Source organism: Temnothorax americanus, unplaced genomic scaffold, assembly GCF_048541705.1.
Source record: "Temnothorax americanus isolate GAGA-0224 unplaced genomic scaffold, ASM4854170v1 Scaffold11, whole genome shotgun sequence".
NCBI lineage: Eukaryota > Metazoa > Arthropoda > Insecta > Hymenoptera > Formicidae > Temnothorax > Temnothorax americanus.
The window spans coordinates 382,494-406,459 of NW_027509242.1; the positions used below are offsets into that span (position 1 = coordinate 382,494).

The window sequence follows — 23,966 nt, forward strand, 5'->3', positions numbered from 1 at the left end:
TTGTATTCCATATTTCTTGTGCCCTATTTCAAATTGTTAAATACTTGGTATTTCACCCTTTACACTTTATTTAATTTGCATAAAAGTACTGATTTCTCTCGTGATAAAGAAAGGATTTTCCTTTTCCTTTGACGACAAAGACGTCAAGATGCAGTTTGATAGAATCATTTTAGTTTTTAAACACACGTATGCATTAATTTCATACTCTATAATGAATCTTTATTATTGCTGTTCTTGTAGTTGGAAAAATATTTTGCAGATTAGGAAAATAATAAAAAAATTTGATGATCAGAGAGAATGTGTCTTTTTAAATTACATAAATAAAAAGAATATTTTAAAGAAGAGCTTCTAGATAACGTTGTATGTAATAGTAACGCACACCATATTTACATTAAATGTGAAGTTCGGTTTATCAGAAGACGAGAAGAATGTATTCCATTGTAGTCCGCTTTTGCGGTTCGCCGGTTCGAACGCAATATACGGAAAATAGCGCTGTATCATCTGATGCAAGAGTAATAAGAGGACACACTGTGATGTCAAAATGTTCGGAACGCCGAGAGAAAATGAAAGTTATAGCCATAGGAATTTTATTAAAATTTTATCGCAAAAAAAAAAAGATGGATGACTTCGATAATGTAAGTGAAAAGCTTGCGTTATTGGAAACAAATATTTTATGAAATAAATATTTCATTTTGAACAAATGAATTTAGAAAATAAATTTCCATTTTAATGTGCAAAATTAAAAAGCTTTCGACAAATCCACAGTTCTATTTGAGAAAGATATTTTTCATGCTATTCAAAGAGACTCATTATTAATTAATAATAAGAAATACGAGAAATTACAAATATTAATGCGTGAAAAAAAAAAAATATATATATATATATATATATATATATATATGCATTATAGATAAAAAAATAAAAATTTACTCCAATTTATCGTTGACAGTATCTTCTATTTTTGTCTTATGAAAGTTGTTAGTTTCACATCAATTCGGTAGATTGAATATTCTATTTGAGATGAAGAATAGCGTCGCTCATTTGTATTATGTATGACACAAAGAGATTCTGAGCTTTAATGTTCTTGCCGCGCCGCGGTACATCAGTAATCTTTCCCACACAAGTATTGACGTCACGTCTATGCAACACAAGATTTCGCGAGTTGAATGACGTTTAAGTCAATCCCGCCTAAGACACGACAGAGATGTTTTTATATATCTATGGTCTGTTCTTTTACGCTGCACTTCTGAACTAGTACAATAAGTTAGAATAAAAGAAAATATATTTGTTTTATTCTAACTTATTGCACTAGTGCAGAACTGCAGCGAAAAAGAACAAACCAATAAGCTTCCATAACTTACATATGACTCTGGCTTTAGCATCTAGCGCGCTAGATAGATAGATTACTGAAGGAGCAATAATTGCTACGGAGTTCTTAAATTTGCATTAGCCAGTTTCCAAGATCAGTAGTTTAATTGCGGATTTACTAACACATACCTTAGAGAAATGCTAAAACCTCATTTTTCCCGAAGTTTCTTTAATTACCGATCTTTTTACTTGCTTTTCCGCGCAATTTGTATAAGGTAGTGTTCCGCACGATATCGTTCGTTAAGCGGATTTTCTGTTTCTCGTTTAGTCTCTCAAAGTGCGTGACGCAAACGAGAACTTCCAACGTCAATTATTGGTGTACCAATTTGCTGGAAAAAAATACTGAGAGAAAAAAGTACCCCTTTACCATGGTATTAGAGAAGATCGTGTGGTGGGTTTAAGGGTTTAAGGACGCCCGCGGGATCGTTTCAACTTGCCCCTGCCCGTTGGTACACATACCCGGTGGCGAGCCCAGTGGCCTATTTCGGATCGTGTCATGCGACGAAAGCCCAGAAGTGTGACCCGTTTGCGGCTTCGCGAATCCACTCGTAGCAAATCCGCCGGATATAAGTGGATATTTATTTGCGATTTTACGCTCTGCCCGTGCGCTGCTCGTCATACTCCGATTGATTGATATCGGCAGGTATTTTTGCAAATGGATTCATGATACATGACTGAGCTTTATGTCCAACAAGTTGTTTCTCTCACTGTCTGCTGTTTGTTATTGAAACGTTGCTTTTTCAATTGTAATATACAAACGTTATATAGTTCAGATAAATCAATACCATGTTGCTACTCATGGATGATGTATTTTGAATTACGCTTTAATATATTTTTTTTGAAATTTTGTAAATGATGAAATATAAATACATAGAAAGGTGTGTCATTATGTTGGCAAGAAACTTGTAGATAAAAAACTTTCATTTCTCTTAATGTATCATGTAGCATTATTATATAATATATAATCCTTTATTATTAAACTGAACAATAATTGAACATTGCAGAAATGTATAAAATTATATCGGCATTTGCTGACACACATTATTATAATCAACTAAACTAATTTCTTGCGCATTTAAAATTGTTACATTTGTGTCCGTTATATATATATATATATATATATATATATATATATATATGTTCTTGCCGTTAAAAAGAAAAAATATTAGATGCTTTTTCCCCGAAAGAGCGAAAGAGAACGGAACTTTCCATATTTTCTAAGGTGCCATGCTGTTATATATCTGCGAGGTAACTTGCTTATATCTTTCCGAGATATATTCAAAATGCCTTTAGCGTTGATTTTTAGTATTGAAATATAAAAGTATTGAAAAATAATGCATGATTAAATAAAAGTAACATAATTCTTCCCTAATATTATATTTATATAAAGAACGGATTGATTCTAATAAGTCAATCAAAGAATCTCATCTAAATTCAGAGCATTCGGCATAAAAAATATGTTTTCTTTTGAGCTATTTTATAACTTTGAAATATACCTGACAGTCATAAAAATCAAGACAGTTCCGATCTTTTTTTCATCAGACAAAGAATTCATATCAGTTGTTTTCTATCTTCAGAAATCCACATCGTATTGCCTGGATATCTTGCGGCTTGTATCGTACGGATTGTATCGTACGCGTTTGCGGAATACGCTCGCTCGCAAATAGATAAAGCTCTGAGATAGATGCGTGTAATCAGTTGCAGGATTCGCCGACTGTAAAGATAATAAATAATAAGGCTCGAATCGTACAGAGACGGTCACTGCAACGAATGTACGATTAGCCACTTGGGACATTGCGGTGGCTGGTCAGATTATGAACCTTGTCCAAGATAATGCAATTCGTGTATGGCTCTGCCAACGCTTCGTCGATTTCTCAAGGGCCTTGCAGAATTTCAATTCCGTTTGAAACTGAAAACTACGAGAGTATACGTCCCAAAGGCATTGAATGATGTATAAACAAATTATTATCTCTACGATGCCAACGAGATGTTTGCGATATATAGCGACTTCAATTAACTTTTAAAAAAGATTAATGTTTTTAATGCGGCGTTTTAATAACTGTAAATAAAAATTTCAAAAACGCGTTGCTTATTACATTTATCTTACATATAAATACGTGCGCATGATTATAATCCTTTTTCATCTTTTTTTCACAAAAACTTATAACGAAGCTGTCTAGTTAAACCTGTTAAACTAACAAGCTTCATGCTTTACTTATAACCTTAATGTTGGATAAATTATCTTAATTCGACGAAAGCGCCGGCGCAACGAACGGTATAGATGACAATTACGTGACACGCGACATCGTATTTGCTTTAAGTTATATACGCTGCCTTTTCTTAAGGACGCGGTAATGCGTGTTGTCTGTAATTTGTTCCGCTTGGCAGTGAAAAGCAGAGACAAATATAATACTCGTCGTCGACACACCTATCCTCGTTTCGCGACGGAAGGTAATATGATTTACGAGACACGCCTAGTTTAAACTTTCGAGTCTTCGTCAATCTCAGCGCCCACGAGACGCTAGATTTGTTAACGACAAACCGCCCTTTCAGGTGCTTTCTCATAAAGCAAGCTCGTTAAACGTGGTTATTTTAAGAACCGCGAGGTCGTCTAACTGTAATCTAATCGTAATTATGCGGATGGTTACCATGATGTCGTGCGGTTATTTATAGAACTTGGAAATCTCTTCCTGAATCTGTATCCCCGTGGATTTTTTTCATTCACGACTGAAAAATATTTATCTGATGCGGTGATGTCTCATATCGAATATGAAATAATTATTATATAATAGTTTCTATCATTATCTAAATTTCTAAATTTTTAACCTTTCGACTCCCATGCTGATTTCTGAGACAAACTCCCAAATAGGATGAATGGCTCGTCCCTAATAAATAAGCTACATCTTCTTGAAATTGTATATATTATGCATTTATTTGTCTTAAATAAAAGCTTATAACTTAAAAATAAATTGGATTAATCCACAAAAATTATGAAAATTTTCTGCAGAATTATTCTAAAAAAATCATTTATATGAGGCGAAAGAAGGCTCGTTTGGGAGTCGAAAAGTTAAATAAGCCATGCATACCGCATACAAATACATATATGCAAGTCTACTTTTAATCGTTTATTGCGGGAAGAAAAAAATTCCGTGTCTCGTTGAAATTCTTGTAAAATATTCGTTATTGTCCAACGCGATTCGCAAAAACAATTATTTAGTCTAGCTTAGCAAATAAAGCATCAAAAATCTTTACAGCAAACTAAGTAGAGGAAGACAAACTTCCAGACAAAAGATAAACACAACGTTTTGCGAGTTGAATAATGTCGATGTTGAAATGAGAAAAGAAAACGAGGGAGGACGCGTTCGAAGCATAAAGTTGCGACTTAATTGGCAACTAACAATCTCAGAGTAAGTGATAACAATCACTTTCATCTAAGGAGCGATTTAAGACTATATATTCGACCAACCGAGCACTCAGAACAAGTTTCTATCGACTGGCAAATTAATTGCTCCTAGTTTCAATGTCTATTTCGCCAATAAAAGTGGCTCGCAAGGGCAGATGAAAGTTGAACCGATTAAAAAAAGATCAATTTCCAGCTATCGGATAAACGATAAAGTATAAGCTTATTCGGCACTAATTCTGGCCATAGACTAGCTATCGTCAACCATGTAACACGTTCCGTTAGTCAAAAAATGGCAAGGCCGTCGAATCTTATTTCGATCGTTATTACACAAAATTGCCAAATATAATGGGAGATAATTTTCTCGACAGTGTAGGCGCCTCCCAAGGGTGGCTGCTATTTATTATTTATTAAATCTCGACATTATGTGTGTCACAATTTACTAGAGGAACGTTATGCGAGGGTTTATATAGGGAGCCCCAACGCGCTTTTCTACTGAGAGCTCCCCATCAGGTAGGTTGGTCGCGTCGGGTAGATCCCTCAGGATAGCGCTGAGAGGCTAGAAGTACATCATTCCTTATGACTGAATAAATTTCAACGTGATATAGGATGATTCATACAGGGTGTCCGAAAAGGGACGGCGAAATATTTCGAAAAAATACAAGTTTTATAAAAAAATATTTTAGACAAAAATCGTAGGGTTTAAAAATATCTATTTGCTGATGTTATAAGTGTGATCTTACGTGAAGTGAGTTAAGGTCCCTATACAACGCGTATAGATACGAAGATATATATATAATACGTACATAATTGTTTAAGGTTGTGATGTAAAATATCAATATCCTAATTCCTATCTCATTTATCGATGGCTTGGATTGATGTTAAATTTTTAAATATATTATTATTATTCTTAAATAAAGCAGTTAAAAATGTCAAATCAGATAATCAATAAATTGAATATTTCATTCAAGTAATACTTGTTAATACCTACTGGCACTTCAACCATCTGGCAAAACATCTAGCTTCATCATTTTATTGAACTGTAATATTTGTTTGTTCATATTACAATAAAGATCAAGTATAATTGAACCTAATAATCCGAATGTGATAGCCGTCAATCGCACGTGTCAATCCTTCAAATTGGAGGATTTAACTTAAGAGCTTCGAGTATTGAACGATTCATTGAATAAAAATGCTAAACGCGATTTATATTGAATAAAAAAAGATCCATCGCGCGCGCGTAGAATATAAATTAAATATTCTTATTATACACATAGTATATATTATTTCATATTACTATGTCAATTAATTTAATATTTTTTAAGTTAAGTTTTAACGAGCGTGCGAGCGAACGAAAGAGAAACAGAGATCTCTTAAAACTTAAAAGAAATTGAAGTTTGTTTCTTTATCTCTTTTTTGTTTGTATATAATATAAATAAATAATTAAATTTCAATGCAAAATGAGTTTTTCTTTCTTAGATAATTAATACAAAAATATAATTAACACGTTGCATTTTAAAGACCATAAAAAAATCTATAAAATAATATAAGAGATCTTTGAGAAACCCATCATCACTAATTGCGTTGACATTTTTCGTCATTACTAGTTAAGGTATTAGATTGACGAATACGATGTATTGCGGAAATCAATTACAATACATTTCGTCGAACGAGGAGCGAATAAGAGGAAGTCGTACGATTCCTGTTGCGAGCCGACGGGTGGCATTTGTTGGCGGGAGGATTGTTAATTGACAGATGTCGTATGTCTACGAGAGATCATGTTAAGCGCTAATTGACATTATTTTCAGCGTTAACTCTCGCTCACAGTCACCTGTACCTGGATCGTAGCTCCTTTACGATTATACGTATATATGATTTAACGTTCGCGCTATTGTCTCGTCTAATCACTCGCGCGAGAATTAATCTTCAATTGCGTAAACGAAGATCCAATTGCTCTTGTTATACATCGATACATTGAATCGAGATGCTTATCCCTTCCTTGCATATATAGCTTACGCTGACATAGTCCCAATGAGATAACATTCGTTCAATGTTTCTCGTAAATGTTGGATTTCTATCGTGGTTCTCGCTGAGAAATGCAAGGAGAGTTGTGATTATATGAGTTGATAACACAATTCGAATAATAAATAAAATAAAGTTATATCTATATGTAATCATTATTGTATTCACGGATAAATACTTAAGGAAATGGCGTGAATTTATGACCGAAATATTAATAGCAGTTTTGTGCAACTTCGAAGACAATTTATCGTAAGCACGTAATAATTATTGAAAATGTTCTAAATAATTTATAACACCTATCGCGACAAATGTGTTTCGTCATAATCTCAGCGTGATAATTCGTGCGTCTCGTATAAATATCTCTAACATCTTTCGAAGATATACGAGATATATTTTCTAGAAATAAAAGAAGTGCATTTCCTGGAAATTACTGCGAGAAGGAATAATTTCTCGACAGAATTATATGTGTATATATATATATATATATATATTAAATTAAATCTTTCATAAAAACGGGATGCAGTCTATAAATTATTTCTGTTCATATTATTCATTAATGCCCGGAAAAGTAATTGGATTTTTTTTCAAGGCCGAGGTTCATCCTATATAGGAAGCACAAACGATTGGAGATAACAAGACACGTCCTACGCGTATACACTGTCCCACAATTACGGAACTAAATTAACACTAACACCTCCACGTTTAACACACGAGGGTCGCATCGTAGCTAAATTTGATTACAAAGATACTGATTCTTCGTAGTGCGTGACACTGCGTGACAACGGAAATAGAATGTCGTATAACATGTCGGTAAACGTGGTTGCAATAAAAGTCTCGATCGTTGTTTCGATCATGAAATGCTTTATACTCACGCGAGTCCTACTTTTCATATTAGTAAAACGGAAAACAGTTAAATTTTTACTTGTCACAGTAGCGTAATGTAAAGCTATAGTAAGATAGAGTTACGATCTCTCTCTCTTTGGATTAATGTTGCATCACAGTAAACAAAGATTACATCTGAGGTAAAGTAAAAACATCTAATACAATTGGCAGGCTTTCTAGAATTGATACTCCTCGCTTTGACATTTTGACCATCAGATAACGTAACGTTGACACGCATATCAAATTTCGTGAGTTTAATATGAACCGTTTGTAACATAATCTTGCTATATTTTTTCAAATGTCTTTCGAAAACCGTTCCACGCGGTAAATGTTTAATTTCTGATTTAAATATTTAAAGGAATAATAAGATAGAAATTAGAGTATAGACGTTCAGAGAGATCTTTTCGGTAATGTAGTTAAAAACGAGGAATTAATTTTTTTCAATGTAAAACTAAAATATTTTTAACAATGTCTATGAACGAATAATTTAGCTCTGCGATATTTCACAATAAAATTTTGTCAGCATTTCGACGAAGACTAAGATCATTAGTCTCAAATTATTATAGAAATATACTGTCGATCAATACCTTGAAACAAAAGAACGAACCATGGCCTTGACGCAGCACTATCGGTCATTGCTAATTGGTTTACTTCATCAAGTGTCGTCTTGCAATTAATACACACCAAACGTCAATAAAGAGGTGTGCCGTTGTCTCAATAAAATAACATACATGCAGTACATCGGAAAATTATATGACTAACATTGATTAATTTTTCATCAAGGTAGAATAAATAGTTTGGCTTTAAAAAAAAATCTACACATCTAACGTATATGTTTAAAAAATTTAAAAAATAATTTAAAAATTTTAAAAGGTAAATAATTTATCTGTAAAATTAAAACTCGCTGAATTTGTTGTGACTGGCAGTTTTGCTACTTTAAAAACCATACAAAAAATTATGCATTTACATGGCAACTCTTAATTATCGTGCAATCGATGTAGTTTAATAAAAGTCAAATATTTATTTTCTCTTTTCAATATTTTAATTACCCTCTCTCTCTCTCTCTCTCTCTCTCTCTCTCTCTCTCTGGCTATTGCGAATTAGAGGTAGACGCTTGTTGGTTTTTAAATTCCTCACGCTTTCAAGCGACAGCGAAACGACTTTTCTTTCACTATAAAGGTCCACAAATGGATCTACTGAGCGCGAGAAAACCTTTCCTACTTATCGTTTAATGTAACGTTGTTTTATGCAAAGAAGCATCGCGACGCTAGCGCAATGGCAAATATGTTCGTGTTTGCACCGTCTATTTAAACATTATTCTTTGCTCTTGCTTACATTGCGCTTGTATTCTTATTGCAAAATTATCGAAGAATTATTAAAAAAAAAGTGTAAAATATATAATTAAATTTAATGTAAAAATATATTTTAAAAAATTACTAGCTACATTTTCAAAAAATCTAATACTAATATTTTTTTCAAAATCTATATGTGTACTTACGTGCGTAAAAGATACGTTTTCTCTAACTGCCAACAATTTTTTGATCGCTGATTATCAATCATCGCGAAGAACATTCTCATAGGAAAACATCGAATCGATCTTCGTACGTTTGAACGGAAACTTTCAGCGGCGGGTGTTCGCGAATGGATATTCCTTACGAGTGGTCCGTTTTGCGAAGAAATACCTATCCCTTGCACTTCGCAGAAACCGAGTCGGTCCTTGAAGATTGATATAAAAAAAAAAAAGACGCGATTTAACTTTCTCACGTACACACAAATGCATCATAGAAAAATTAATCGTTTTCTTCCTAAAAATAATGTTAAAACAAAAAAATGCATTAATAGTGAAAAATATTCATTACTTTATTCGTAAGTCGTAATTTTAACTCAATTTAAATTGATTTCTAGCTATAATTTTAATTTAATTTTAATTCACGTCTAGTCGTGATGAGAAATATCGAATCTCGCAAGTTTTTCGCGAAACGAGAACTCTAATTGAAAATAAAAAATATAGGGAATTTCTTCTCACTGAGAACGTCCTTCTTTTACATCACGTGGCCTTACTCTGCCTTTGTCGCACCGCTTCTCGTCCATGTTGGCAAACAAAAAATTACATAGAAAAAATTACATATTCTCCGTTTGCACGGAAGTTCACCTTCGCTAAATATGCGCGCTTGAAAATCGATAACCAATTACCACACGACGATTAAAGGCACATTTGTTGCAGACAAACGTTTTTTTCAGTTTAACTTAAAGCACAATTTAAATAATTTATATACTCATCGTGTCAAAATGGAATAGAATTCTCTTCATAATTTTATAAAACACGTAATAAAAAACTGATATATTATTTCTAATTCTTTAAATATCTTTCCGTATTACACACGACATACAAGATCACAAATAGAAAATTCTATCTTAACAAATTCGCGAAACTTTGTATCCGCAGCGTATTCACTCAATTCACTGTTATTACATTCTTACCTCACAATATTTGCGTCGACTACCGCAAAATCGCAGCGGAATTAAAAATAGGTAAGCGTGATCAGTAGTCACGTAGAATAATCTTCCTCCGTCTTCGTCGGCCGTTTCCATCGTTGCCCATTTGGCTGGTTTTCCCTCGGACAATCACTCGGATTGTCTTGTCGCATCGGAATTTGGTCACGCGAATATCAACCTCCTGGTTTTTCGACGAATCAAAACTGACGCGAATCTCACGAATACATATCCGATCGCTGCGAACGTACTTGTATTAAATACGGCCAAGTTACACGAAATCTTCACGTACTTGCTACTTGCCACCTGCACCCTTCCCTTCGGCTTCGGGCGACTTCGGCTGCTGTCGCTGATCGTCGTACGATTTACCGCGCACCGCAGGCCGACCGTCATTCGGGCGACTTCGGCTCGCGGGCCGACCATTTTCGTGTCGGTACTCGGTACGCCGCGCCGGCCGCGCCGGTGTCGCGTCAACGTTTTCTTTCTGTATTTCGGCGAGTCTACATACGGCGCGGCAAAAACTAGAATACGTAATATTCGTATACACGTTTGGGAGTACGCGAGAGAGCAAACGCGTCGCGAACGCGATTGCGTGGAGCCGGTGGAGCGTCGCAAAGGGAAAGACATTGGCCGCGTCAACTGAAATTCGCTACGATCGGAAAAACACCGCTCGGACGCCCTCGGCAATCTCCGCCAGTCGTCGTCTCGGCCGGTCGCGCGCCAACTTGGCGTTTGAACGACGACGTACGACGGTACGACGAGTCGTACGACACTACACGTATGTACTCCGATCGCCATGGCCGCTGCGCCGGTGGTGGCAAGTGCGTGTCGCGAGTTCTCTCTCGTATTTCGACTATTTCGGCTGATTTACGACGCGATGGTAATCGGAATGCCCAACATTCGTGAGTAATACGCGCGTTCAGAAATATGTAGCGTTCGCGAACAAAGTTGGACAAGTGTGTCGCGATGGCGTGGAACTTGGCGGAGGGTAAAACGGAGCGCGATGCAATGACAGAAATTCATCGCGATTCGATGGCTGCGCAGATTAGAAACGTCAGGTTGGTCAAGTAGCTTGTGCTTAATAGGTTTCTAATTATAAAATTATGTGCAATGAGTCGAGCAAACGATCACAATGATCACCTCTTGTTTTGTTTGTAGGTTATAAAGATTGCTCTCGAGATTGCTGTGGTGAGTGGTCGCAATTGTTACAAGAATCCTCTGTCTTGTCACATTTAAGTTATAGTTTTTAATTTTCGAAAATAAATATCGCGTGAAAATATTCGTGCATTATATACGCGAAAATACAGGCAATACCGATTTTGGCACTTTGAAGTCTTTAAACGTAATTTAATTAGCAAGCTCCTGCGATATCAAAGTTCTACGTGTATGCCTCATGGAAAATCTACCCTTTATACAACGTATTATTTGCGACATCACATCGGTCACGTAGGTGCGCGCGCGCGCGTGTATGTGTGTGACGCGAAAGACTTGATGGACACGCGAATATTTGGAACGAGGATCGAGAACCCGAGGATGGATGCATGCATGCCGCGACCGAGAGAGCAGTGAATTCCAATTCCCGATGTCGTTGGACGCTGCAGGTACCTGTATCTGGTTATACAGCTGCGAACGGTATACGTGAGTGCTAGATATTAAGTTTCTTTTCAACTGCACTTCCTGACTACACTTTCTGTGCTCTGTGTATTGCCAATGAAATAATTAAATTATAACTTCTACGTTCCAATTTCTTATTTCCTTTGAAAATAAACGTGTTAATTTTACTTTTTTTTTTTAATATATGCTTAACATTACCTTCCATAATCCAAATTAAATAATCTCAATTACAGATTGCACGTAGCTATTTTTGTTGCAGTTTTGATATGATCTCTCTATAGTGTATTTATGAAGTACTAGTTTTTTTTTTGTAAACCCTTTTACCGATCATCGCCAAAATTAATCATCTTTACATTTTGTTTCCCTTCCCTCCACTCTTCTTCTCTTTTTTTCCCTTTTCTTATCTCCTTCTCTTCCTTCAGACATTCTTGGGAATCGAGAAAGGTGAAGAGAGGAGTGGAGGGAAGGGAAACAGAATGTAAAGGTTTAAAGGTGAATAACTCTGTAATTTAGAAAGCTAATGTAAGACTTCTTTTGAGATTAATTGTATTCTTTAAAAAATTCAATGTGCGTGATAATTATTTTTTGAAATGTTAATTATTTTGAGCATTGCTCTAATTTGGATATTATTTCTGTTGTGATTACAGATCGACATAATTTATGTTACTACCGCGGCGGAGTTTCGAGAAAAAACTTGGACATTACGTTTTCTCAAACCGTCGAAAGAGTTCGACGTATAAATAAATCGCGCGTAATTCATCGCGTTTTTTAATTTCGCGTACGTTTAACTTCGGGAGTGCCGTACAAAGTTTCGCGCGATCATCGTATTGCGATAATTAGTTTGCTCGCGAATTGGCGAGTGTTATACGTAAGTGCCAGGAACCAAGGAATCTGAGAGGAGGAGGAGGTCTGGGAGGCATCGGGCAACAGTGGAGCAACCTTGCGGTAAGTAATATTTTATTTTATGTATTATTTGCTTTTTTTGTATTATTGTGTCTTGCGTGCGTGGTATGTGTATGTGCGGATTTAATAATTTATTCCCGAAAGATAATAATATGATATATCGTTCTCCATTTTGCATTATGTATAATGCCATGCATATGGAAGATTTTTTATGTTATGTACTTTAGTTATGCACATACACACATACGCTGTTTTTATATATGAAAATCAACCTTTATTTTATAAAATTTCAAAATTTTGATATTTTCAAGAAATTTATATTAATAGAAACAAGATTTTTTTCAGAACGTGCATAATTGTTTTTGTAAAATTCTATTATATAATTTTAAAAATATTTATTATTAAAGATAAATAAATTTAATACGCGTAACAATTACTTTTTAAAAATATTAATTATTTTATATTAATTGCTATAATTTGCCATAATTTGAATATATTTGTATGTTACAGAGTTCGACGTAGCTTCGAAAGCAGTTTATAACTTCGCTGTTGCGCATCGTACCGGTGAGTGCTTTTTTTATTTAAATGAGATGAAGAATCTGTGAAAAGAATTGCACGAATACGATATATTTAGATGTTATCTTAGGTTGACGGCAATAAAAAATGTAATATCTTACAAATTTATTTGTTTTAAAATGGATGGGCTAGAACAGATTAGAATAAATTTTTAATTCTGGATCTTTACTTAATTTTCGAAATAAAATTATCCGGCAATTTATTATGAATAGAATGCACTCGTATACGCACAAAGCATGCAAAATAGAGCTTATTGTGTTATTTTACATTATTTATTGTCACAATTTTTTTTATTACTCGATTCTTAATAGAATACTAATTACGAGATACATTAGTCGCTTTTATAAAATAAACTTGCAAGTACAAAACACAGTGATAGGAAATATTTCGTATAGAAAAAAAAATCACGAAGCGAAGCAAAAAGTAAAAATGATTTTTTCAATATTTATATGAAGCGGTAAAAACCAGAGTGGAGTGTCATATTTTTAAAAGTACTTTCTCGTGTGCATATAGATGTAATCTGTACAATACATAAATTGCATCTATGCATATATATATATATATATATATATATATATATATATATGTATATATATATATAATTCTCAAAAATACTGCGTTAAGGGAATAGAGATTTAAAATTATTTTGCAATATTTGTCATGTCTGTATGTATATATACATATATATATATACATACAGACATGACAAATATTGCAAAATAATTTTAAATCTCTATTCCCTTAACGCAGTATTTTTAAGAATTATTACTTATTTAATATGATAATTATTTAAAAGAATAATAATAATAAATTCTGAATAAAATTTTCATAATCAGAGAAGTATAGTTATTTTGATACGTAGTTCTTTGTAATTTTTTATGCCACGATTGTATTGTTAGATCATAGAGTTGTATTTTCGTTTTATATTGCACAATTTTTCTCAAGCTTGTCACTTTGACGTTCACGTGTGTTGATTTTTTAATTTTTTCTTCTGCCCATCGTATAGCCTGTCGTTGTCCCCGTTAATACACCACACATAAGTGGTGGTAAATATTGATTATATACTTACGCGTTCAGATTATTTTTACAGAGAGAAAATGCAGGGATTTTTCACAGGGATGTACTCGCGAATTATTACAAAAATACATGCATACGTGTGCTCGTGTAATGTTTTTAGTTGGAGCTTTTCCGCTTTTATTTATTTCTGCATACATATACATATATATCCGCATATATCTAAAATTGCGAGCATGATTTACACGGATTAACAAAACGATTCAGCGCGTACACATTTTACAGTTTGCGAAATAATCTTATTTTCCTACTTATAAATTTGTTAATATAGTGATTTTTACCTAAAATAAAAAGTTCCGTATTTTTAATATATAAATACTTTTAAATCTTTTTTACTTAAAAAATTCATTTGTAATAATATAATTATACGTAACAGCAATCTTTATTTGTATAGCTTAAGTTATCAAAATTCCTTCATTTTTAATAGTTTCACGTTTTACAACTAAAAATGCTGAAATTCTTCGACATAAAAGTAATCAGCTCTAATTTTTTTAATTAGTTGCTGATTCAAAGTTGTGATAATTCGAGGACACTAATTATTCTCATGAATTATTCAAACATTATACGCGAATGACTGAACAGCAAAATTACATAATTATGAGCTTTGTGTATTTTTTTGTTTTTTGACTTTTTTTCTCTTTTCTTTCTTTATCTCTCTTTCTTTCTTTTTTTGTCAGTTGATTGAGATGCTAGATATATCGAAAAAGATAGCGACAAGTAAAGTGCTACTCTTTTCGTCATCTTGTTTCGTCAATATTTCAAGCACACTGGTTTTGTATGAGAATGCACCCAAGGGTACACATAATTCTTCGGTCCACCGGTGGGCTCTCGTCTCTTAAAATCGACACTAGGATTGAAGACTTGTCGCGACGCGAAAGTGCGTCAATATTTTTCGTGCACTTTTGTCGCGGATCGATTCGTGTGGTGCTGTGAAAAATTCAAAGCGTCGCACGAATGCGCGTACCCGCGTAATTTAGTTTGCGATTGGCAGACGGAACGCGACGTGTGTGTGTCGCTTTATTGAATTAGACCTTGCCACCCGAGCAATGTTGCGGGATCGCATAATGCCTTCGGTGGAAATTATGGCATTTGTCGACTAATGTCATGGATTTCTTTCCAAGTATGTGTGGATAGAACATAATTATTTTGCATATTAGGCTTTCATTTATTGCAAAATGCAATTTACCAATTGCAAGTTTCGAGTTCCTGTTCCTGTTCAAACTTCTTCTTCCGTTTAATTGGCTTTTCTATTGCGCGAACAAATAAACCAAGTGTCACTAAGACTCTTAATTGGTGTATTGATTTTTTCCGGCGAAGCGATTTAATTGAATCTTTCGGATTGAGTTTTTCGGACCTCGAGCTCAACAAATTCATCGTATGAACGAAACTTTCTTCTCTTGTGAACACATTTTATTATTCATTATCTATAAGGTGTTTCAGAATTGCACGCGGCACTATTTTAGGAAAATATTTTCTAAATTAAAATGAACAAAAAAGTTTATATAAACATATGTCGCAAACTTATTTATCAGTAAGATATTAAAGAGTAAAGATTATGTTTAACAGTAAAACATTTTAAGTATGTTTTCGAAGTGGTCGCCTTTTTGTTGAATGCAGCATTCAGTATGATGTATCCGTGTTTCTGTGGCACGTCTTATAGCATCAGGATTATTTCTGAGAGTTGCTGCAGCTTCCATTATGCGATTTCTTAATTCTTCTTGCATGCCAATAGAAGGAAGCTTATAATGGAAGCTGTAGCAAGTATTAGGAATAATCCTGATTCCAGAAAAACATAGATGCATTGTGTTGAATGCTGCATTCAACAAAACGGCAGTCACTTCGAAAACATACTTTAAATGTTTTACTGTTAAACATAATCTTTATTCTTTATCTTACTAATAAATAAGTTTGGGATACAAGTTTGTATAAACTTTTTTGTTCATTTTGACCTAGAAAATCTGAAAATATTTCCCTAAAATAGTGCCGTGCAATATTCTGCACAACACCTTATATCTATATATATAAGTTATAGTATCACTTATATAATAGAAAAACTTAAAAAGATAAAAGCAACGCGGTATCTCTACTCATTTTTCATAATGAGTGAAATACACGGAATAAGTAAATAATATTAAGTGGATAATAAAAACTGTTGTGTAGCATAATTAAATATACAAAATTCATTACATACATTGTGAAGTATAATAGCGATAGAGGAAAATATCTTTCTGCATGATGAGCTTTAGTCCTTTATTACAATCTAAAAGAAAACCCTTTACGGTTTATCCATCCTAGCGTAGCTTAAATTATCGTTCATGTAATATTAATTATGCACTTTCGAAGAATGATCGTATAGCCGTCGTTTTTATTTTATCGTCATCAAACTCGATTATGCTAACGTTGTATCGTCGATGGAAAAGAAAGATGGACGGATGTTAAGAGTAATTGTTTCATTATCTATAGTATTATACACGGGCGAATGAGTAAAATTGTACTGAACTCCAATAAAATACGGTTGTACTAACATAAAAGCGTTTACCACTGTAAAAAAGCGAAAATCATTATTTGACGATACTCTGAAATAATCATCAGATATGATTTATTCATATCTATTCGATCTGTTTGCCTTTGACAAATTTTTAAAGCTGAAAGCTTTAACGGGTGGTATAGTAAAATCTGGTCGAATTAATCCATCACTCCGAGACGAAGCAGAAACATCGTTTATAAATTAACAGTTTTTATGCCGTAAGTGACCCGTCGTGCATTTTATTGATAGAACATTTTTAATTCTCAGTTGATTAATTCAGTGCGGTTACTACGGAATAAGTCTGTTGATTTTTTAAATGCTTTTTATGACATTTCGCAAGAGCGATCATTTTATTACGTCTGTCGTTTATTCGAACAAGAACTCTTAATTTGCAAGTTTCTCGTATAATTTAAAGCAAAGATCGATTATTTTGATTTATTAGTTTGATATCAATATTACCGTTATATTTATGTAACCTTGTTGAGAAATTAAAATGTCAGTGTAATTTAGTATAGTTTTAAAGTATAGTATATCTTTTCTTTTATCTTTTTGCGAAAATAGTTAAGATAACACGTGGCAATAGATCACAGTTACCGCTCCAAATAATTGCGTGTTCTCAGATAACCGTTTTTTACGAGCGTGTGCGATTGTAAGGCTGATTCTAGTATATCCACCTCTTCATCTATATTGTATATATGGAATTACTTTTATTTCCGATAAGATATCGCAATCTTCAAAACAAAACGCGATTGATTACATCGAGCTATTATTATATATAAAAATTTTATTTGTCGGAAAGTTTTGACAGATTTCTTTTTTAATTTATATTTTCTTGACCGAGAAGTGTAACTATTATAGAATAATGTTTCTACCCAGGGGACAATAGTTTGCCGAAGCTAAAACTAAATCGCGCATATATAATATGTATATTAAAATTATTTTATCAAAAAAAAAAAAATATATATAGTAGAAAATGTGCTACATCCATGTTGCAAAATATATTGATTATCTAACAAAAGTTAAAGACAAACAAAAAACAAAATATATACTCGCTTATAGATCACGTACAATGATACAATAAATTAAGTTGATAACATTTAGTAAAATAGACAACAATTTAAAAAAATAACATAGCTGATAAAAATTGCTTATATATAATTCTGCTTTCTCCATCGCATAATTAATATTCTTGTGACAATTTAAATTCTCTTATAGACTTCTCATCGATTTTCTCAAGTGGATAACAATATCGGCGATTATATCAAAGCTAACGTTACTTGGGAAAGAGTTAATATCGAAATGAATCGGATTTTACGCGCGCGCTTTTTTCTCCGTCTATCGTTATCGATATCCTGCATGAACGATGATATAATTGTCGGATATATCCCGTATGTGTACAGAATAGGTCAGATTAGTGCCGTTATTATTTATCGCGTTTGCATTTGTCACGATCACGCTGACATAGGTAAGAACAATTCCGCGCTAGACATCGAGTCTTCCATTTTAGCTGTAGTTATTTGGCAGCTCTATTGCATTTTGTTTCTTTTCCTTCCCTGCACTTTGTTTTTTTCCTTTTTCCCGACTCTGTTGAAACGTGAAGAGCATACGGAAAATGCAGTCGAAATTTGTGCTTTTAACTGCAGTCACGTTATTTTAGCGATCAAGTATATTTACATGTCGAAGACCGAGACGCAAGTTTATTGCGTGCTAAAAGATAAACATGATTGTCGTTCAAGATGTTCCTTTTCGGATTATCGTCGCTGATATAAAATGAGAGTCGGCCTTCATGTTTATTCATAAAGTGCTTATGTTAATTACTATATATATAACTTTGTTTGATAAACTTCAGAAAACGAGGAGTGGGTACGCTAATCCAAGATTTGGATCCATGGCAAGGATTATAAAAACTTTTTTCCGCTTTAGGGAATCGCATTAGTTTTATTATACATATTAAAATAGTGACTTATTAATTTTAAAATATTATTTTATTCTTTGCGCAAATAAATCAATTTCGTATCATGTTCATTTCTAATACTGGAATAACGATCGTATTTAATTATAAGCATAAAGTTAGAATTAGACAGAGCATAGATGCGCAAGTTAGATGTATAAGAATATTATATATCTTATCGTGACACAAGCGAATGCGACCGCAGTAAATAGCTGCGTAATTGCCATACTACATCGAATGTAATCAAAATTCATCTCAGTGTGATTAGGAATAGAACTTATTTCGTTAAAACTTTCGATATAACGCCCGTTCACCTGATGCATGAAACGAATTCGTGCAAAATTGAAAACTGCAATGCGTTTAACTTTTAGCACGTGACAAAACCATAGCAACGCGTATGAGAGAGGGACAGCAATTTCTCTATATCGCTCTGACATCAGTTCATATAAAGAAACGAAAGTAATCGTTATCTTCAATTAAAATTGATGAAAAGCAAAATTATTATTAAAGATTATTATTAGAATTGAGACTTGTACAACTTTTGTGTATATTGTTCCATATACAAATGAGACATTCTTACACGACAATCGTGTTCATCTCTCCGCATGCAATAATGTACAAACATCATTCACTCTATTTTGGCAATCAGGATGAATGATAATTAAGTATCGTTGCTTGTATCATCTTTTATTTTATATCTCGCAATAACAAAATCAAATTTGTACTGCACATTTGGTCGTTTCAGGAAGCGCGCGTTTCAAGGCTAACTGCGAAAACGCTAACTTAATCTATCGCTATGTGTTTACCCGTGAGTGAAATACTAAATGCAAAAGTACTTACCGCGCAACGAGGTATCGGAAGAGAGTTACCACTGCGTGCGTATCTCGTTTTATATTCGACTGATCTTCTCGCTCGTCTCGTTCACTTTACGCCGTCACACTGACGAAAGACGTTGACTTGCCCAATTCACGCGAATCCGTCGGGATTATCGCGGTTAATTTGCGTAACGACTTGTCAACTGTCAGCCGACGTCTGTTACTCGTGTCGAAAACTGCAGCGGCCGGCTCGCGGAAGCTCACTGTACCGTGTGTGGTTTGTCATGAGAAACGTCGAGATGCTCAATGTGTGCCGCGCGCGCTGATGATACACCTGTTTATATATCATGATGATAAGCAACCATCTCTCCATAACGTGCCGCGCGGATATGCCGCGGATAATAGGAATTTAATTATCTGTCTTCTGCCTCTCTCGTGCCGTCTTAGTTTATTGAGTTTATTTAGTAGTTTATTTATTTACCAACCCCTTTGCCCTAAATTGAGATATGAAATGTAATATCAACTTGAAGCACTCCGTATATATCTATATGGGCATTTAGTTAACCGGAAGATATTGTATTATTTAGGAACTTATTTTATAAACTTTTTACATTTCTCTACAATCTTTTATTCATTTTTATCTACGTTTGAATATATAATCTTACCTAATAATAAAATATTGCTAAGAGAAACAGATATTTAGTAAATGATAATGATATTTAGTAACTTCTATGATAATCTGATACATTTTTTAAAGAATAACTTGTTTATATTTCTGTAAACCGTTCATAAGATTTCATGCGTTTCTTTTCAGAATGGCTTCTCCAACGATTTGGAATCAATCTTTTCCATTACATAAACTCCCTGACGAGCTCTTTATATCCCGTCAATGTAGATCGCGTTAAATGTTAAACGTCACCTTTTGACTATCTGTAACAGGTTTTGCGCGATAAAAATATATTGGCTACGACACGAAACCAGTAACGTTTACAAGTATATAGCACGCGATTATGCGTTTTGTTGTCCGAGAAATTCGGGACATCCCTTCAGCAATTTTACATTGCGTGATGTAACTGGGCACTTGTCGTTGCACATTACGTCACGTAAATATCAATATTTTTATATCTGCTCTCTTTGAATTAATATCTATCATATGATACAAAACCTTATCATCTATTTTTTTCCGATTGAACTTTTTCGTATAGCATTACCGCACGATTTACACAAAATAACCGTCGATGTTATATCAATGAATTTCAAACCGCGTACCGAAAATTTTCAGATTGATCTTTACGTCGAAATTTACGTTGCGTTTACACCCGTTCTTTTAAGTGTCTCGTTACGCGCGTAACATCTCAGAGTGTTCGTGATGCGTCGGACTCTGTCCGAAATTGTCTATGCATATCCATGCATCCGACATCGAGCGCCGTTTCAACGCGACTGCCTTCCTGAGATGTACGTTTCTATATTGTCGGATCTTACGCATGTCCGTCCGATTTCCGATTCCCTCCACCCTCTCTCTCTTTCTCTCACGCGCACCCTCGTCGTCGGCGTTCGTTCCGAGCTTTCCTCGTTGCACCCGTATACGCGTTTTGTGCGCCTGTCGGCTCGCGTGACTCCCCACCAACTGTTGCTTTCGAGGGTATATAAAGTGGCCAGACGCCAGCCACAAACTGTATTTCATCCTAACTCTCTTAAACCGTAAAATAAAAGGAGAGAACAGAATATTATACATTCTTCAAAATATCGTGCAATATACTTTTTTTATTCCTTAAAGTACAACATAAGAATACGAAATAAGAATAATTTTATTTGTTCCGATCAAATTAGTATATGAAACGTTACAAATTCTTTATCTAAATCTAAATTGGCGACTCTTATGAAAGAATATAAACATCAATAGTTTGCAGTTTATAAACTATGTATTAAAAATAGAGAGCTTTTGGGAAATTTAGTATTTAAAGATTTGGAAATAGATCTTACCTTGGATCTTTTTTCTCATTTTAAACCTCTTTTCAAACCTGAATAGAATTTTGTGTATGATTCTAAGTTTTGTTTACTTTGATGATTGAAAGACTATATGATATGTAATGACTATATAGTTGCTCTTTAAAAATAAATTTTTACATGTCTTTTTTCATTGTCTTTTTGCTTGTAAACAATGTAATGTGTTTACTAAGACTTAAGCTAATTAAAATTTTCTGTTTTGACCATATTAAAATAAGTCATGCAATTTTTTTCTGGCTGTCTATAATTTGAAAATTAATTAAATTTATGACTGAAGTTAATCTGACATAGAAATAAAGATTACTAATCTAATTGTTCTTTAATATCAAATGGAAAAGAATTAATGCGAAAAAATATTCCTCTGCCAGAATAGGTACTTTGCGAGATTGAATGGAAGAGCCCACGCATGTGCGTGATCACAGACTGGTGATGATAGCATCATGCGAATAGAGATTTATGGTATCAGCGGTAACGATAACGCACACTCTGATCTAATCCCGTAGAATCATTATTTATCAATGGGTATTACTTTTAGCAATATTCATCGAATATAGATTAGAGATCCTAGATTAGAGCATCTTGTGATATACAATGTATATGTATAATCTTCCATTGAGTATCCCATTAAATTAAAGGAAGCATTGAATTAATTAATGTGAATGCATCGAATGATCAAGATACAAACAATTGGTATATTTTTGTAAAACGCAACTTAAAAAACGCAAAGCACTTACGTTTGCGTAATTATTGATGAAAAATTGTTTGAGTAAAATTATTAAATTAAAGATATTCGAAGATATTAACTTTCTATTGTGGCGTTAAACAATGACCTTAAAACGGTAGCTAAATGGGTTATAATCCTTCAACGCTTTACATCTTAATCTTTCCAAATCCTTATTTCTTATTTCCGGTTCTTCTATCTCATCTTCAATCCTTCAATGTCTTTCTTAATTCTGTGTACTTCTATCTCATCTTCAATCCTTCGATGTCTTTCTTAACTCCGTACCTATACGGATCGTCCTTAATTAAAATATATAGGTACTCCGTATTTACATTGGCCCGTATTCTGAACGCACTTTTCGCTTATCGCTAAATGCGCGCATTTAACATATAGTTTACGTTACATACTACAGAATCTCAGAATAAATATTCCTTCTGCTACTGTGCAGTTAAATATTTCAATAAATTTCCCTTTACTATAAAATCTTTTTTCTCTCTGTTTTCTTTTCGCACCGCTGCCTCTAGCTTTATCGCATCGACTGCATGTTTCCTTGAATGAATCAATTATAAGCCGCGTATCTACCCGAGTCAGAAACATTATGCGTATTTTAAATATGTGTGGTGTGCTCTGAGTACATGCGCGTAAATGGATCTGTTGCTATGTGAGAGCGACTAAGTTTCCTTTTGTAAACGATCGATTGTCTATTTGTCGATTTGTCAAATATTCGTATTATACGTTGTCTTTTCTGATGGTAGGCTTTATAACAACAATATGTTGGTGCTTCATCATTTACGCGTGCACTCTTTATTATAATTTTTCTGTTTGTAGTTTTCTCCACTGAACATTGCAATAAATTAAATTAAAAATTAAATTAATTAATTCTATATATGTATTTTTAAATTTAACATTTTTGAAATATTATATATTGAATAAGTATGTGAATCTTCATTTGCATATTAAATAATTCAAAGATTTCCTAAGTAGTTTTTTCTTAACTTAACATAATCTCACTTCTAGATATAAAAAAATTTAAGAACTTTTACATTTGTAATTCTATAGAATTTGTAAAGATTTTAAATGCGGCGCTGTGCAAATTCGCTGATTCATGGATGCTTAAAGACGCTTGTTTGTCTTCACGCCTTGGTTAAACAAACAGTAGTCGATAGTCCAAGATAAGCTGTTATCGATAACTGATGAGTATCTCGATGGGAGTAACGTAGGGATGAAGTCTTTATCCTTATTGACGATCACGTATTTGTAGCACGATAGTTATTAACCCTCTGGCAGGGGATTAAAATTTCTATCGATACAGTTGGCAATCTAAACGATGTATGAACCACGTTGGTGTAAAATTTCTTCATTGACAGTCAACACAAGTAAATTGATTTTGTTTAATAGATGTTACTCCGTACTACATCAAATGTAGTACAACATATGCACATAAAGTTAGTGGTGAACATATACGTATATATACGTATACGATTGAAACATATAGGAGTTAAAATACGTAATTCCAACCTACGTTGTACACATAATTCTAAACCTACGGTTCGAATAATTTATCACAGTAATACAGGAATCGTAACGAAACAATAATTGAAAATGGAAAATTA

At 33.8% G+C, this 23,966-nt stretch overlaps 1 protein-coding gene and 1 long non-coding RNA gene across 13 annotated transcripts in view; one reads left to right on the top strand and one right to left on the bottom strand.

Annotated features, from left to right (window-relative positions):
• The window catches only part of LOC143907764 (secretin receptor), a 42,809-nt gene extending 21,729 nt beyond the window's left edge, over positions 1-21,080 (bottom strand). For 2 of the 12 annotated variants that reach the window (XR_013259968.1, XM_077424743.1), the window contains exons 1-5: positions 10,154-10,403; positions 9,699-9,751; positions 9,171-9,388; positions 2,865-3,082; positions 1,828-2,082 (exon numbers count right to left, since the gene is read on the bottom strand). Coding sequence is in view for 4 of the 12 variants with exons in the window: in XM_077424743.1 (XP_077280869.1) it covers positions 1,828-1,987 (160 nt within the window). In the remaining 8 variants the exon portion in view is untranslated. Of the gene's footprint in view, positions 1-1,827; positions 2,083-2,864; positions 3,083-9,170; positions 9,389-9,698; positions 9,752-10,153; positions 10,408-10,457; positions 10,599-19,650; positions 19,960-20,544 lie in introns of those variants that run through there. The other 10 variants (XM_077424805.1, XM_077424777.1, XM_077424788.1 and 7 more) reach the window with 8 other exon arrangements.
• The window catches only part of LOC143908183 (uncharacterized), an 85,787-nt gene continuing 72,916 nt past the window's right edge, over positions 11,096-23,966 (top strand). The window contains exons 1-4 of the long non-coding RNA XR_013260050.1: positions 11,096-11,223; positions 11,324-11,803; positions 12,427-12,724; positions 13,193-13,246. This is a non-coding gene — a long non-coding RNA (uncharacterized LOC143908183). The remainder of the gene's footprint in view (positions 11,224-11,323; positions 11,804-12,426; positions 12,725-13,192; positions 13,247-23,966) is intronic.